Source organism: Cherax quadricarinatus, chromosome 86 (genome assembly GCF_038502225.1).
Source record: "Cherax quadricarinatus isolate ZL_2023a chromosome 86, ASM3850222v1, whole genome shotgun sequence".
NCBI lineage: Eukaryota > Metazoa > Arthropoda > Malacostraca > Decapoda > Parastacidae > Cherax > Cherax quadricarinatus.
Window position 1 is genome coordinate 11776351 of NC_091377.1, and position 14705 is coordinate 11791055.

General features: G+C 41.3%; 1 protein-coding gene across 3 annotated transcripts in view; it reads right to left on the reverse strand.

The window, feature by feature from the left end:
- VhaSFD (V-type proton ATPase subunit VhaSFD) overlaps positions 1-14705 on the reverse strand; it is a 111373-nt gene that overhangs the window by 18143 nt on the left and 78525 nt on the right. For all 3 annotated transcript variants that reach the window (XM_070103642.1, XM_070103643.1, XM_070103641.1), the window contains one exon: positions 14294-14407. In XM_070103642.1, coding sequence (XP_069959743.1) covers positions 14294-14407 — 114 coding nt within the window. The remainder of the gene's footprint in view (positions 1-14293; positions 14408-14705) is intronic.

Below are 14705 nucleotides of genomic sequence, written 5' to 3' on the forward strand. Positions count from 1 at the left end.
CTATTCTATCGACTGAGCACAAGAAATCTCCAAGTCAACTGTTTCAACTACAAAATAAAGTGATCGGAAATTGTTAATTTGGCCAATTTAACACAAAGTTCAAAATATTCCAATTTCAAAATAGGGTCCAGAATGAACAATGTAGGCATTCCTGGCACTAAACTAACATTTCCTCTGTTCATTAGTTATGTTTTGAGGCTTTACAAATAAATTCCATTTTGATTTTTTATTCACATAATGAATTTTTATTCACACCAAAAAATAGAAGATTTACTGTTATGCAATACTGTAATAATTGTATAAATATCATCACCATATTTGTGAATGTATATCAGACCCACCAGCTGACGTGTATTAGATGTGTGAGGTCGTTTGTTTACTCTTGAATATCGGCAAAAATTTAACATTTCCGCTACTTTGAGCTCAGTTTCAAGCCATTTCCAATGCTAAAACCAATCAAAATCATCTGTATTTCTGTAATATGTCTTCCATTCTATCAAATGAGACCAAGAAATCGCAAATACATCTATAAAAAACATACGAAAAAACACTGCAAAGTTGCTGTTTTAATCGAAAAATCATGATTTCATTTTTTTTCTCTAATTATACACAGTGTGCTGCAGGATCTGTTTTATGTGGTGCACACATACCACATAGATGTATTCTCTCATATCTAGGCCCAAATGTACAACTCACAGTTTATCAGAGTGAGCTGAGCTCATGGCGTAGATCTACGGTTTGGACCCTGAACGTAAAGCCGTAGATCTACGGGACGGACCCTGAAAGGGTTAATGTTAATGTTACAGTTTAAAAACTGTAGTGTAAAGCACCCTTCTGGCAAGACAGTGATGGAGTGAATGATGGTGAAAGTTTTTCTTTTTCGGGCCACCCTGCCTTGGTGGGAATCGGCCAGTGATAATAAAAAAAAAAAATAATAATATATATATATAAATATACATATATATTTTTTTTTTTTCAACAAGTCGGCCGTCTCCCACCGAGGCAGGGTGACCCAAAAAAGAAAGAAAATCCCCAAAAAGAAAATACTTTCATCATTCAACACTTTCACCACACTCACACATAATCACTGTTTTTGAAGAGGTGCTCAGAATACAACAGTTTAGAAGCATATACATATAAAGATACACAACATATCCCCTCAAACTGCCAATATCCCAAACCCCTCCTTTTAAAGTGCAGGCATTGTACTTCCCATTTCCAGGACTCAAGTCCGACTATGTGAAAATAACCGGTTTCCCTCAATCCCTTCACTAAATATTACCCTGCTCACACTCCAACAGATCATCAGGTCCCAAGTACCATTCGTCTCCATTCACTCCTATCTAACATGCTCACACATGCTTGCTGGAAGTCCAAGCCCCTTGCCCACAAAACCTTTTTTACCCCCTCTCTCCAACCCTTTTGAGGACGACCCCTACCTTGCCTTCCTTCCCCTATAGATTTATATGCTTTCCATGTCATTCTACTTTGATCCATTCTCTCTAAATGACCAAACCACCTCAACAACCCCTCTTCTGCCCTGACTAATACTTTTATTAACTCCACACCTTTTCCTAATTTCCACACTCCGAATACCCGCGGGGGTATGGTTTATTTTCTGCATAATATTTACACCACACATTGCCCTTAGACAGGACATCTCCACTGCCTCCAACCGTCTCCTCGCTGCTGCATTTACCACCCAAGCTTTACACCCATGAAAGAGTGTTGGTGCTACTATACTTTCATACATTCCCTTCTTTGCCTCCATAGATAACGTTTTTTGACTCCACATATACCTCAATGCACCACTCACCTTTTTTCCCTCATCAATTCTATGATTAACCTCATCCTTCATAAATCCATCCGCCGACACGTCAACTCCCAAGTATCTGAAAACATTCACTTCTTCCATACTCCTCCTCCCCAATTTGATATCCAATTTTTCTTTATCTAAATCATTTGATACCCTCATCACCTTACTCTTTTCTATGTTCACTTTCAACTTTCTACCTTTACACACATTCCCAAACTCATCCACTAACCTTTGCAATTTTTCTTTAGAATCTCCCATAAGCACAGTATCATCAGCAAAAAGTAACTGTGTTAATTCCCATTTTGAATTTGATTCCCCATAATTTAATCCCACCCCTCTCCGGAACACCCTAGCATTTACTTCTTTTACAACCCCATCTATAAATATATTAAACAACCATGGTGACATTACACATCCCTATCTAAGACCTACTTTTACCGGGAAGTAGTCTCCCTCTCTTCTACACACCCTAACCCGAGCCTCACTATCCTCCTAAAAACTCTTTACAGCATTTAGTAACTTTATATATATATATATATATATATATCCTAGGTATAGGTTGGTAGGTACTACCGTCCTGCCAAGTATATATATATGGTAGGATATGCAAGATTTCATATGTCTTGCTACTTCTACTTGCATTTAGGTCACACTACACATACATGTACAAGCATATATATACACACCCCTTTGGGTTTTCTTCTATTTTCTTTCTAGTTCTTGTTCTTGTTTATTTCCTCTTACCTCCATGGGGAAGTGGAATAGAATTCTTCCTCCGTAAGTCATGCGTGTTGTAAGAGGCGACTAAAATGCCGGGAGCAAGGGGCTAGTAACCCCTTCTCCTGTATATATTACTAAATGTAAAAGGAGAAACTTTCGTTTTTCCTTTTGGGCCACCCTGCCTCGGTGGGATACGGCCGGTGTGTTGAAAGAAAGAATATATATATATATAATCGTTATGCGAAATAATCGTTATGCGAATGAATTTTCCCCATAAGAAATAATGGAAATAAAATTAATCCGTGCAAGACGCCCAAAAGTATGAAAAAAATTTTTTTTTACCACATGAACTGTTAATTTTAATACACACAAACTGAAAAAGGCATGCACAATTAAATGACACTTACTTTTATTGAAGATCTGGTGATGATTGATGGGATGGGAGGAGGGGAGAGAGTGTGTTAGTGTTTAGAAGGGGAATCCCCTTCCATTAGGACTTGAGGTAGTAAGTCCTTTTCTGGGGTTACTTCCCTTCTTCTTTTAATGCCACTGGGGCCAGCTTCAGAGTCACTGGACTTCTTTCGCACAAGATATCTGTCCATAGTGGCCTGTACCTCTCGTTCCTTTATGACTTGCCTAAAGTGTTTCACAACATTGTCAGTGTAATAATCACCAGCACGGCTTGCAATAGCTGTGTGAGGGTGATTTTCATCCATGAAGGTTTGCACTTCAAGCCACTTAGCACAGATTTCCTTTATCTTTGTAGTAGGCAACTTCTTCAATTTCTCTCTCCCCTCCTCTGAACCAGTTTCCTCAGGTCTGGCCTCTTGCTCTTGAAGTTGATCTATCAGCTCATCAGTGGTTAGTTCTTCATTGTCCTCCTCCACCAACTCTTCCACATCCTCCCCACTAACCTCCAACCCCAAGGACTTTCCCAATGCCACAATGGATTCCTCAACTGGCACAGGATTCTCAGGGTTAGCCTCAAACCCTTCAAAATCCCTTTTGTCTACACATTCTGGCCACAGTTTCTTCCAAGCAGAGTTCAAGGTCCTCTTAGTCACTTCCTCCCAAGCCTTACCTATAAGGTTTACACAATTGAGGATATTAAAGTGATCTCTCCAAAACTCTCTTAGAGTCAGTTGAGTTTCTGAGGTCATTACAAAGCACCTTTCAAACAGAGCTTTTGTGTACAGTTTCTTGAAGTTGGAAATGACCTGCTGGTCCATGGGCTGCAGGAGAGGAGTGGTATTAGGAGGCAAAAACTTCACCTTAATGAAGCTCATGTCCCCATAAAGTCGCTCTGCCACGTCTGTAGGATGACCAGGGGCATTGTCTAACACCAGGAGGCACTTAAGTTCTAATTTCTTTTCAGTTAGGTAATTTTTCACATTGGGGGCAAATGCATGGTGTAACCAGTTATAGAAAAATTCCCTAGTGACCCATGCCTTACTGTTTGCCCTCCACAGCACACACAAATTATCCTTGAGGACATTCTTTTGCCTGAACGCTCTGGGAGTTTCAGAGTGATACACTAATAAAGGCTTCACTTTGCAATCACCAGTAGCATTGGCACACATCAACAAAGTAAGCCTGTCTTTCATAGGCTTATGTCCTGGGAGTGCCTTTTCCTCCTGAGTAATGTAGGTCCTGCTTGGCATTTTCTTCCAGAACAGGCCTGTTTCATCACAATTAAACACTTGTTCAGGTTCCAGTCCTTCAGTTTCTATGTACTCCTTGAATTCCTGCACATATTTTTCAGCCGCTTTGTGGTCCGAACTGGCAGCCTCACCATGCCGTATCACACTATGGATGCCACTACGCTTCTTAAATCTCTCAAACCAACCTTTGCTGGCCTTAAATTCACTCACATCATCACTAGTTGCAGGCATTTTTTTAATTAAATCGTCATGCAACTTCCTAGCCTTTTCACATATGATCGCTTGAGAGATGCTATCTCCTGCTAGCTGTTTTTCATTTATCCACATCAATAAGAGTCTCTCAACATCTTCCATCACTTGCGATCTTTGTTTCGAAAACACAGTTAAACCTTTGGCAAGAACAGCTTCCTTGATTGTCGTTTTCTTGCCCACAATAGTAGCGATGGTTGATTGGGGTTTCTTGTACAACCTGACCAGGTCGGTGATACGCACTCCACTTTCATACTTATCAATGATCTCTTTCTTCATCTCAATAGTAATTCTTACCCTTTGAGGTGTAGGGTTGGCACTAGAAGCTTTCTTGGGGCCCATGGTCACTTATTTTCCAGAAACAGCACCGAAAACACTTTAATAATACGAAATATTCCGAGTGTATGCTTGGATGTTACCGCGGAGGCTGGCTGGTAAACAATGGGGCGGGCGGCACATGTGAGGCTGGCTGAGGCGCACATTGGACGCGTCTCGGACGAAGTTCGCTGAGCGGGTTTTTTGTCCGGTATGCGGGGCAAAATTTTAGCGAACAAAGCGTAATCGCTATGCGGATTGTTCGCTATGCAAGGCGTTCGCTATGCGGGGGTCCACTGTATATATATATATACATATATATATATATGATATATATATATAATATATATATATATATATATATATATATATATATATACAGGAAGGCCCCGCTTTACGGCGTTTCACTTTACGGCGTTCCGCTAATACGGACATTTCAAATTATGACCAAAACTCGCTATACGGCTCCCCCCACCTGACTTTCTAATACGGTCACCGTGCCCCACCCTGTTTGTTTACATTCTCCATGAGCTCAGTAAGCACTAAGTCTCTCCATTTTGTCTGGAAACTCCAAAATTTCAAATGTTTTTAAAAGTTATTTCATATTTTATATATACTCTGATAATTATACTTATGTATACCTGTACCTAAATAAACTTACATACTGTGCTGGCATGCAGGTACACATTAAAATTGGTAAGTGTCTTATGTCTCCAGACGTCATATTAGTAATGATAATAATAATCATCGAGTCATTTAAATGTCGTATATTACGTTAATATACACATTTTCATTAATCCATCCATGATATTTTTTTCAAAATTATATAATAAACACGATGCATAACATATAAATAAGATAAATACACCCCACAGTAGAATAAATAAACATAAATGTGAGATGTGGTAGCAGACGACTTGCACAAGTGACGCCATATTAGAAATGATAATAATAATAACAATACTCACCGAGTCTCATTAAATGTCGTATATTACGTTAATATACACATTTTCATTAATCCATCCATGATATTTTTTTTCAAAATTATATAATAAACACGATACATAACATAAAAAGATGATAAATACACCCCACAATAGAATAAATAAACATAAATATAAGATGTGGGAGCCACATAACTTGTACAAGTGACGGCAAGAATAACATTTTCTCTAATCTAACATAAGAGAAAATGTGTTACTGGGGGTAACTGTAGAAAATTATTCCTTTCGTATGTATGTAAGTAAGTTTATTCAGGTATACACAAATACAGTTACATAGATTATCATACATAACAACATATGTGTAGAGAACCTAGGATAACCCAAAAAAGTCAGTGTGACTTATTTCCATTGCCTTCACTCAGAGCTTCATTTCTTCTCAAAATGATGTTACATGAGAATGGGAGTGTTCTTCTTTATTAATTCTACCGTATCAATGTAGAGACAACCTGTACACAATGTAACTTGTACACAAACCAGACGTGTACACTTCGTTTGTTTACAAAACTTACGTTCGCCTGGTTTGTTTACATAACTCTGCGCCTGTCCCCTCTCATGTACTCATTCTTTCTCTCTCTCATTTATTCGTTTTATCTCATTTACTTACTCCTGACCCTACATTAAGACTACAAATATTTTAAGGTAAGTAATGAGTGAACTGTATATACATTTTATCGCTCTGGGATGCTTAAATATCATAGAATATATGTGTGCCTGGTGGTAGGGTGACTACCATACATACCACACTTGATTTTTACAATAAATACTACTCATCTCACCCTGTAAGTAATGAGTGGTAGCTCTGATGCTATGTGTGGGTGGGGTGGCCTGGTAAGGTACCATACATATACCACACTTGATTTCGTACAATAAATACTGCTTGTCTCACCCTAGATTAAGACTATAAATATTTTAAGGTAAGTAATGAGTGCACTATGTGTGTATTGTACTTTTTTATTGTTTTTTTTGATGCCTGGTTCTATTGCTAACTTAATATATGTTAGTGTAAACTTGTTATCTAGTGTTTGTATGCATTTATAAGTGGAAAAAAAGGGTGTTCCACTTTACGGCGGTTTCCGCTTTACGGCGGTAGCCTGGAACCTAACCTGCCGTATAAGTGGGGCCCTCCTGTATATACACATAAATATATATATATATATATATATATATATATATATATATATATATATATATATATATATATATATATATATATATATATATATATATATATATATATATATATATATATATATACACACACACACACACACACAACTTACCTACAATCTAGAAATCATGTTTGCTTAATTAGTGTTGCATACTATTCTTTAGAATTGATAAATGATTGTCTAATTCATTTATACAAGCAAGTGGCTGGTTACTGGCATCCAATACCTGCAATTGGCTGGTTACTGGCATCCAGTACCTGCAAATGCCTGGTTACTGGCATTCAGTACCTGCAAGTGCTTGGTTGCTGGCATTCAGTGCCTGCATGTGCCTGGTTGCTGGCATTCAGTACCTGCAAGTGACTGGTTAGTGGCATTCATTACCTGCAAGTGGCTGGTTACTGGCATCCAGTACCTGCAAGTGGCTGGTTACTGGCATCCAGTACCTGCAAGTGGCTGGTTACTGGCATTCAGTACCTGCAAGTGCCTGGTTACTAGCATTCAGTACCTGCAATTGGCTAGTTACTGGCATCCAGTACCTGCAAGTGGCTGGTTATTGGCATCCAGTACCTGCAAGTGGCAGTTACTGGCATCCAGTACCTGCAAGTGCCTGGTTACTGACATTCAGTACCTGCAAGTGCCTGGTTACTGACATTCAGTACCTGCAAGTTGTTGGTTACTGACATTCAGTACCTGCAAGTGCCTGGTTACTGGCATTCAGTACCTGAAAGTGCCTGGTTACTGTCATTCAGTACCTGCAAGTGCCTGGTTACTGGCATTCAGTACCTGCGAGTTGTTGGTTACTGGCATCCAGTACCTGCAAGTGCCAGGTTACTGACATCCAGTACCTGCAAGTGGCTGGTTACTAGCATTCAGTACCTGCAAGTGGCTGGTTACTGGCATCCAGTACCTGCAAGTTGCTGATTACTGGCATTCAGTACCTGCAACTGGCTGGTTACTGGCATCCAGTACCTGCAAGTGGCTAGTTACTGGCATTCAGTACCTGCAAGTGCCTGGTTACTGGCATTCAGTACCTGCAAGTGGCTAGTTACTGGCATCCAGTACCTGCAAGTGGCTGGTTACTGGCATCCAGTACCTGAAAGTGGCTGGTTACTGGCATCCAGTACCTGAAAGTGGTTGGTTACTGGCATTCAGTACCTGCAAGTGGCTGGTTACTGGCATCCAGTACCTGCAAGTGGCTGGTTACTGGCATCCAGTACCTGCAAGTGGCCGGTTACTGGCATCAAGTACCTGCAAGTGGCTAGTTACTGGCATCCAGTACCTGCAAGTGGCTGGTTACTGGCATTCAGTACCTGTAAGTGGCCGGTTACTGGCATCCAGTACCTGCAAGTGCCTGGTTACTGGCATTCAGTACCTGCAAGTGCCTGGTTACTGACATTCAGTACCTGCAAGTGGCTGGTTACTGGCATTCAGTACCTGCAAGTGCCTGGTTACTGGCATTCAGTATCTGCAAGTGCCTGGTTACTGGCATTCAGTACCTGCAAGTGCCTGGTTACTGGCATTCAGTACCTGCAAGTGCCTGGTTACTGGCATTCAGTACCTGCAAGTGACTGGTTACTGGCATCCAGTACCTGCAAGTGGCTGGTTACTGGCATTCAGTATCTGCAAGTGCCTGGTTACTGGCATTCAGTACCTGCAAGTGCCTGGTTACTGGCATTCAGTACCTACAAGTGCCTGGTTACTGGCATTCAGTACCTGCAAGTGCCTGGTTACTGGCATTCAGTACCTGCAAGTGCCTGGTTACTGGCATTCAGTACCTGCAAGTGCTTGGTTGCTGGCATTCAGTACCTGCAAGTGCCTGGTTGCTGGCATTCAGTACTTGCAAGTTACTGGTTACTGGCATCCAGTACCTGCAAGTGGCTGGTTACTGGCATCCAGTACCTGCAAGTGGCTGGTTACTGGCATCCAGTACCTTCAAGTGGCTGGTTACTGGCATCCAGTACCTTCAAGTGGCTGGTTACTGGCATCCAGTACCTGCAAGTGGCTGGTTACTGGCATCCAGTACCTGCAAGTGGTTGGTTACTGGCATCCAGTACCTGCAAGTGGCTGGTTACTGGTATCCAGTACCTGCAAGTGGCTGGTTACTGGCATCCAGTACCTGCAAGTGGCTGGTTACTGGCATCCAGTACCTGCAAGTGGCTGGTTACTGGCATCCAGTACCTGCAAGTGGCTGGTTAGTGGCATCCAGTACCTGCAAGTGGCTGGTTAGTGGCATCCAGTACCTGTAAGTGGTTGGTTACTGGCTTCCAGTACCTGCAAGTGGCTGGTTTCTGGCATCCAGTACCTGCAAGTGGCTGGTTACTGGCATTCAGTACCTGCAAGTGCCTCATTACTGGCATTCAGTACCTGCAAGTGCCTCATTACTGGCATCCAGTACCTGCAAGTGGTTGGTTACTGGCATTCAGTACCTGCAAATGGCTGGTTTCTGGCATCCAGTACCTGCAAGTGCCTGGTTACTGGCATTCAGTACCTGCAAGTGCCTGGTTACTGGCATTCAGTACCTGCAAGTGCCTGGTTACTGGCATTCAGTACCTGCAAGTGGCTGGTTACTTGCATTCAGTACCTGCAAGTGCCTGGCTACTGGCATTCAGTACCTGCAAGTGGCTGGTTACTGGCATTCAGTACCTGTAAGTGCCTTGTTACTGGCATTCAGTATGCAAGTGCCTGGTTGCTGGCATCCAGTACACACAAGTGCTCTGTCATCATTCAGTACATACAAGTGTCTGGGTACTGGTATACAGTACATGTGAGTGCCTAGCTACTGGCACCAGGACATGCAAGTACTGGGTTATTGACACCAGGACATGCAAGTACAAAGTACTGGCACCAGGACATGCAAGTACAGGGGTACTGGCACCAGGACATGCAAATACAAGGGTACTGGCACCAGGACATGCAAGTACAGGGGTACTGGCACCAGGACATGCAAATACAAGGGTACTGGCACCAGGACATGCAAGTACAGGGTACTGGCACTAGGACATGCAAATACAGGGGTACTGGCACCAGGACATGTAGGTACATGGGTACTGGCACCAAGACATGCAAGTACAGGGGTACTAGCTCGAGGACATGCAGGTACAGGGGTACTACCACCAGGACATGCAAGTACAGGGGTACTAGCACCAGGACATGCAAGTACAGGGGTACTGGCACCAGGACATGCAAGTATAGGCGTACTGGCACTAGGACATGCAAGCACATAGGTACTGGCACCAAGACATGCAAGTACAGGGGTACTAGCTACAGGACATGCAGGTACAGCGGTACTAGCACCAGGACATGCAAGTACAGGGTTGCTGGCGCCAGGATATGAAAGATTCCGTGTTTGTCAATTTACATACAGTATTCAAAACATTCTATAATGAATGTACATAAATACATACACATACTATAAGAGATGCATAATTTGAGGGTGGATCAGAAATGAGGGAAATGCATAAATACATTCACTAGTTGTAAAGTATTTATTCCTTTCATGAAAATGAGACTGCTGACTGGATGGGAGGACGGCAAGTTGTGATATCTGATGCAACTGACTTTGTGAAGTTTCCAGGTGAGACATGCAAAATTTGAATGTTCCATATTTTAACTGCTTTTTAAAGAATAAAAAAGGCACAATTCTGTGTCTAGGAGACAAAACTTTCAGTCTCCTATGTGCAAGTTATTTGTGCATTTCAATGCTCTTTAACCCCTTCAGGGTCCAAGGCCAAAATCTGAAGTGGTGCTCCAGTGTCCAAGAAATTTTGAAAAAAAAAAAAAAATTATTTTTTCTTACAGAATTAAAGAGCATATTTTTGTGAAGGTAATAAGACAAAAAAAAAATTCTGATCAGTACTTACCAAGATACAGTGCCAAGAAGTTTGTCGAAAATGATGTGGTGGCGGCAACATCGACGAATTCCACATACGCGCATTACATTATTTTGCGGTTTTTACATTTTTTCTTTTCTTTTCCAATTTTTTTCTATTCCTACTAACATTTGGGGCCTGAGAGACCAATATTGTATATAATGTATATATATAAACTGACTGTATTGAACACAATAACCGCACTAAAGTTATTATCATATTATTGTTTACCACTGTTGTTTATTACAATAAACATGCACAAATCTTGTATAATACTAATGTTCTATCATATATTTACATATTTACAATCACTGGACATGGTTTTAGAACTGCTGGAGCTTGTGGAACTCCTTGAAACAAGGCACCATGCACAGAGGCACCTTACATTCCTCACACATAAACCGAGTGTCTTTGCGTCTTTGTTGCCGCTTTTTGTTTGTGCACAGACGATGCATCTCTTCTGAGCAAATTTCTTCTGAGTTGAAGGAAGTTGTATTATGAAATGATCACCTTCCCTCCTCAAACGCTTGGGTATATCCTGAGGAATTCGAGGACCGTGTTGTATAGCAGGTGTTGTTACCTGGTACTTCATTATGAGTTGTCTGACAACAGACAAACAAAATTCACCATACGGTGGTCTGTTGCCAGTCTTTATTTGGTACATATTATATGCATTGAGCATTGAAATGTCCATGAGATGGAAGAAAAGTTTCATGTACCACTTGTAACTCTTACGAACACAGTCAACAAAACTAATCTGCATGTCACATTTGTCAACCAAGCGCATGTTTTGTGTATAATCAATCACTGTCACTGGTTTTCGAATACGTTCATTAGTCACTTGATCAACTTTGCCACTGTCTTGCATTTCATTACGGTGAATGGTTGTCAACAGTGTGACATCTTGTTTGTCATGCCACCGTAATGCCATGATGTCATTGGCAGTAAACACCTGCACGTCATCACCACGAGCACCTGCGTTGAGCATGGGCATATGTTTACGATTAGAACGCACTGTGCCACACACATCTGTCTTGTTCACTCGCATGAAATCACCGAGTAATGGGCTTGTGTACCAGTTATCGGTATATAATGTATGCCCCTTACCAAGATAAGGTGCCATCATGTTTCTCACTACGTCACCTGAGATACCCAATAACATCTTGGTATCTTTCAATGTTTTACTACCCGTGTATACAACAATATCCAACACCAGGCCACTGTCACAATCACAGAGTACAAACAGTTTTATACCAAAGCGTTTCCTCTTGCTCGGTACATATTGCTTGAATGACAGTCTACCTTTGAACAAAATCAAAGACTCGTCAATTACAAGATTCTTGAATGGATAAAAGTATATGCTGAACTTTTGTTTGAGATACATGAAAACATTTCTAATCTTGTATAACCTGTCACTTCTGTCAGGCCTGGTTTTGTCAGAGAAGTGCAACATACGTAAGAGTAAGATAAACCTGTTCACTGGTATGATTTCACTGAAGACCGGGGTAGAAATTAGCCGATCTGTGGACCAGTATGCTTTTATATTATGCTTATAGACGTGAGGCATAAGCATTATTGTTGCAAAAAGCAAATACATTTCTGCAACAGTCGTCTCTTTCCACCTGTGTAGTCTTGACTGTGGTGATAAGATCGTATTTGCCATGGTGTACTCAAAATACTTATTACTTTCCCTGACAATAATTTCCATCAATGGCTGGTCAAAGAATAATTCAAAGAATTCCAGTTCATTGGCCATGGTTCCAAGGGGACAAGTAAGTAGAATTCCACTTTGAGAATCATCAAAGTGGTGAGGCTTGGGAACAAAATTGGGATTTTGCTGCCAATCCCACATACGGTTTGCTGGTGGATACTGGACATCATAGGCTGGTTGTGCGGGTGGTTGTGGTTGTGGTGGGCTGGTGGCTGGCGCTCCGCTTTGTCCTTGAACTGACAAGTCAGCAGCGTGGGTCCCAGCGTGGCCTGGTGAGTCACGCATGGCGGTGCCACTACCATCACCACTAACACCATCCACTGATGCCTGTGGTCTATCCATGCCAAGTGTAGCCACATCATCCTCACTATCACTACCTAAAACTGGTGTTGGGCCACGGGATGTACTCCGGGATGTACTCCGTCCCCTGGGCACAGCATAGGGTACACTACCCGAGCGCATGCGGCGGCGAACATACCGACGCTTCACTGGTGAATATGATTCCTCACTATCCCTACTCGATTGATCATCGAGCGCAATAAAATCACAGTCCACGTCACTATCATCATTACTGAAGTCAGAGGCCTGGCCACGCGAAAATATTAGTTTTCTCTTGCGATGAGGAACAACCGACCGTGAGTCACGAGTGCCCACACCAGAGGTAGAAGGTTGAGGATCGTCAGGGTTTTCTGCACTATTATCGATATCCTGGTCATTCTTTTCGGTCACTAACTGATCAAAGCCGTAGAATTCGTCTTCATTTCCACTTCCATCAGTGTCAGAACTATCAGATAGGAAGAGGAGAGTCCCAATTTTCCGGGGAGTGAGAGCTGACTTGCGACAAGGCATGGTGAACAAGGGTAACTGAGCCGGCGTTCCCACAATGCTATGCGGGCGCCTAGATTTTTTGTTTATGGCGCACACCCACCACGCAGACCCGTTCTCTCACATGTAGGCCTATGAGCGTTTTCGCGCTAAATTTGACGGCGCTAGAATTTTGGCGTAGATCTACGGTTTGGACACTCAATGTAAAGCCGTTGATCTACGGGACGGACCCTGAAAGGGTTAACAGAGTATCTCACATTGAGAAAACTTTGGACTGCATTTGATGAATAATGTGGTAAAGTCATGCAATGAAAGACTATGTTACTGTGCAGGAGAGGAAACAGTGACAAAGTTTTTGCATAACACTGTTATCTCTTAATGGAATTTTGTTTTTATACACTAGCTGTTTCCCACAAGGTACTGTGACCAAAAAATGAGAAAATACAATCACCATCACTCATTTAATTACTGTCATGCAAGAGGTGTGGAGACATCACAGTTGAGATGGCCCTCACTCATCCAGAGTGCAGGAACTATGCTTCCCATCTCCAGGACTCAAGTTTAGATAACTGGTTTATCCTAAATCTCTTCATATGTGTATGGGAATATCAATAAGATCACAATAAACAGATATCACAATATGCAAAACAACCACTGTGAAAAAATAGTGAACTCTCAAGTGCTTTCATGATTTCCCACATTATCAAGGATCTGTGATAATGTAAGGTCCTTGATAATATGAGGTATCACAAAAGCACTTGGAAGGTCACTATTTTTTCACAGTCGTTTTTTAGTGTATGGGAATATGTATGAGACTATACAGACGTTGGTGTGTGCGAAGGTTTTCAATGACATGTTTTTGTATAAAACAAATGCTTAATAAAATACCAAAATGTAGAAATACTGAAAGAGTAATCTGCAAATATCTGGAAATTTTACATTCAATTTACTTACCAATTATGAACCATAAGCTTCTGTACAGCTAAGAGGGCCTCATAACGCACATTAGGATCAGCATGTGTGAGGTGCTGCATCACCCACTGCTTCCCTCCCAACTGTTCCAACACTCTGCAAATATAACATACATATTTTAAGGGTTCTGCACAAAAATTATTTTTGCATAACATGATAATTAATCTCAATAAAATCATAGAAATTCACATCAGTCACACTATAATTTTTAACTTAAAACTGTACAATTTACTAAGGAACAGAACAATACCCACAAGTGTCAAAGCATTCTTATAATCTAAGGATGAGAAAATGTGACAAGGTCTCATACCATGAGATACTTTCTTGTTTCCTGACAAATTAAAACCCTAACACCATTTCTAAAATAAATTTAAAGATGTAATAGAGTTTGCTG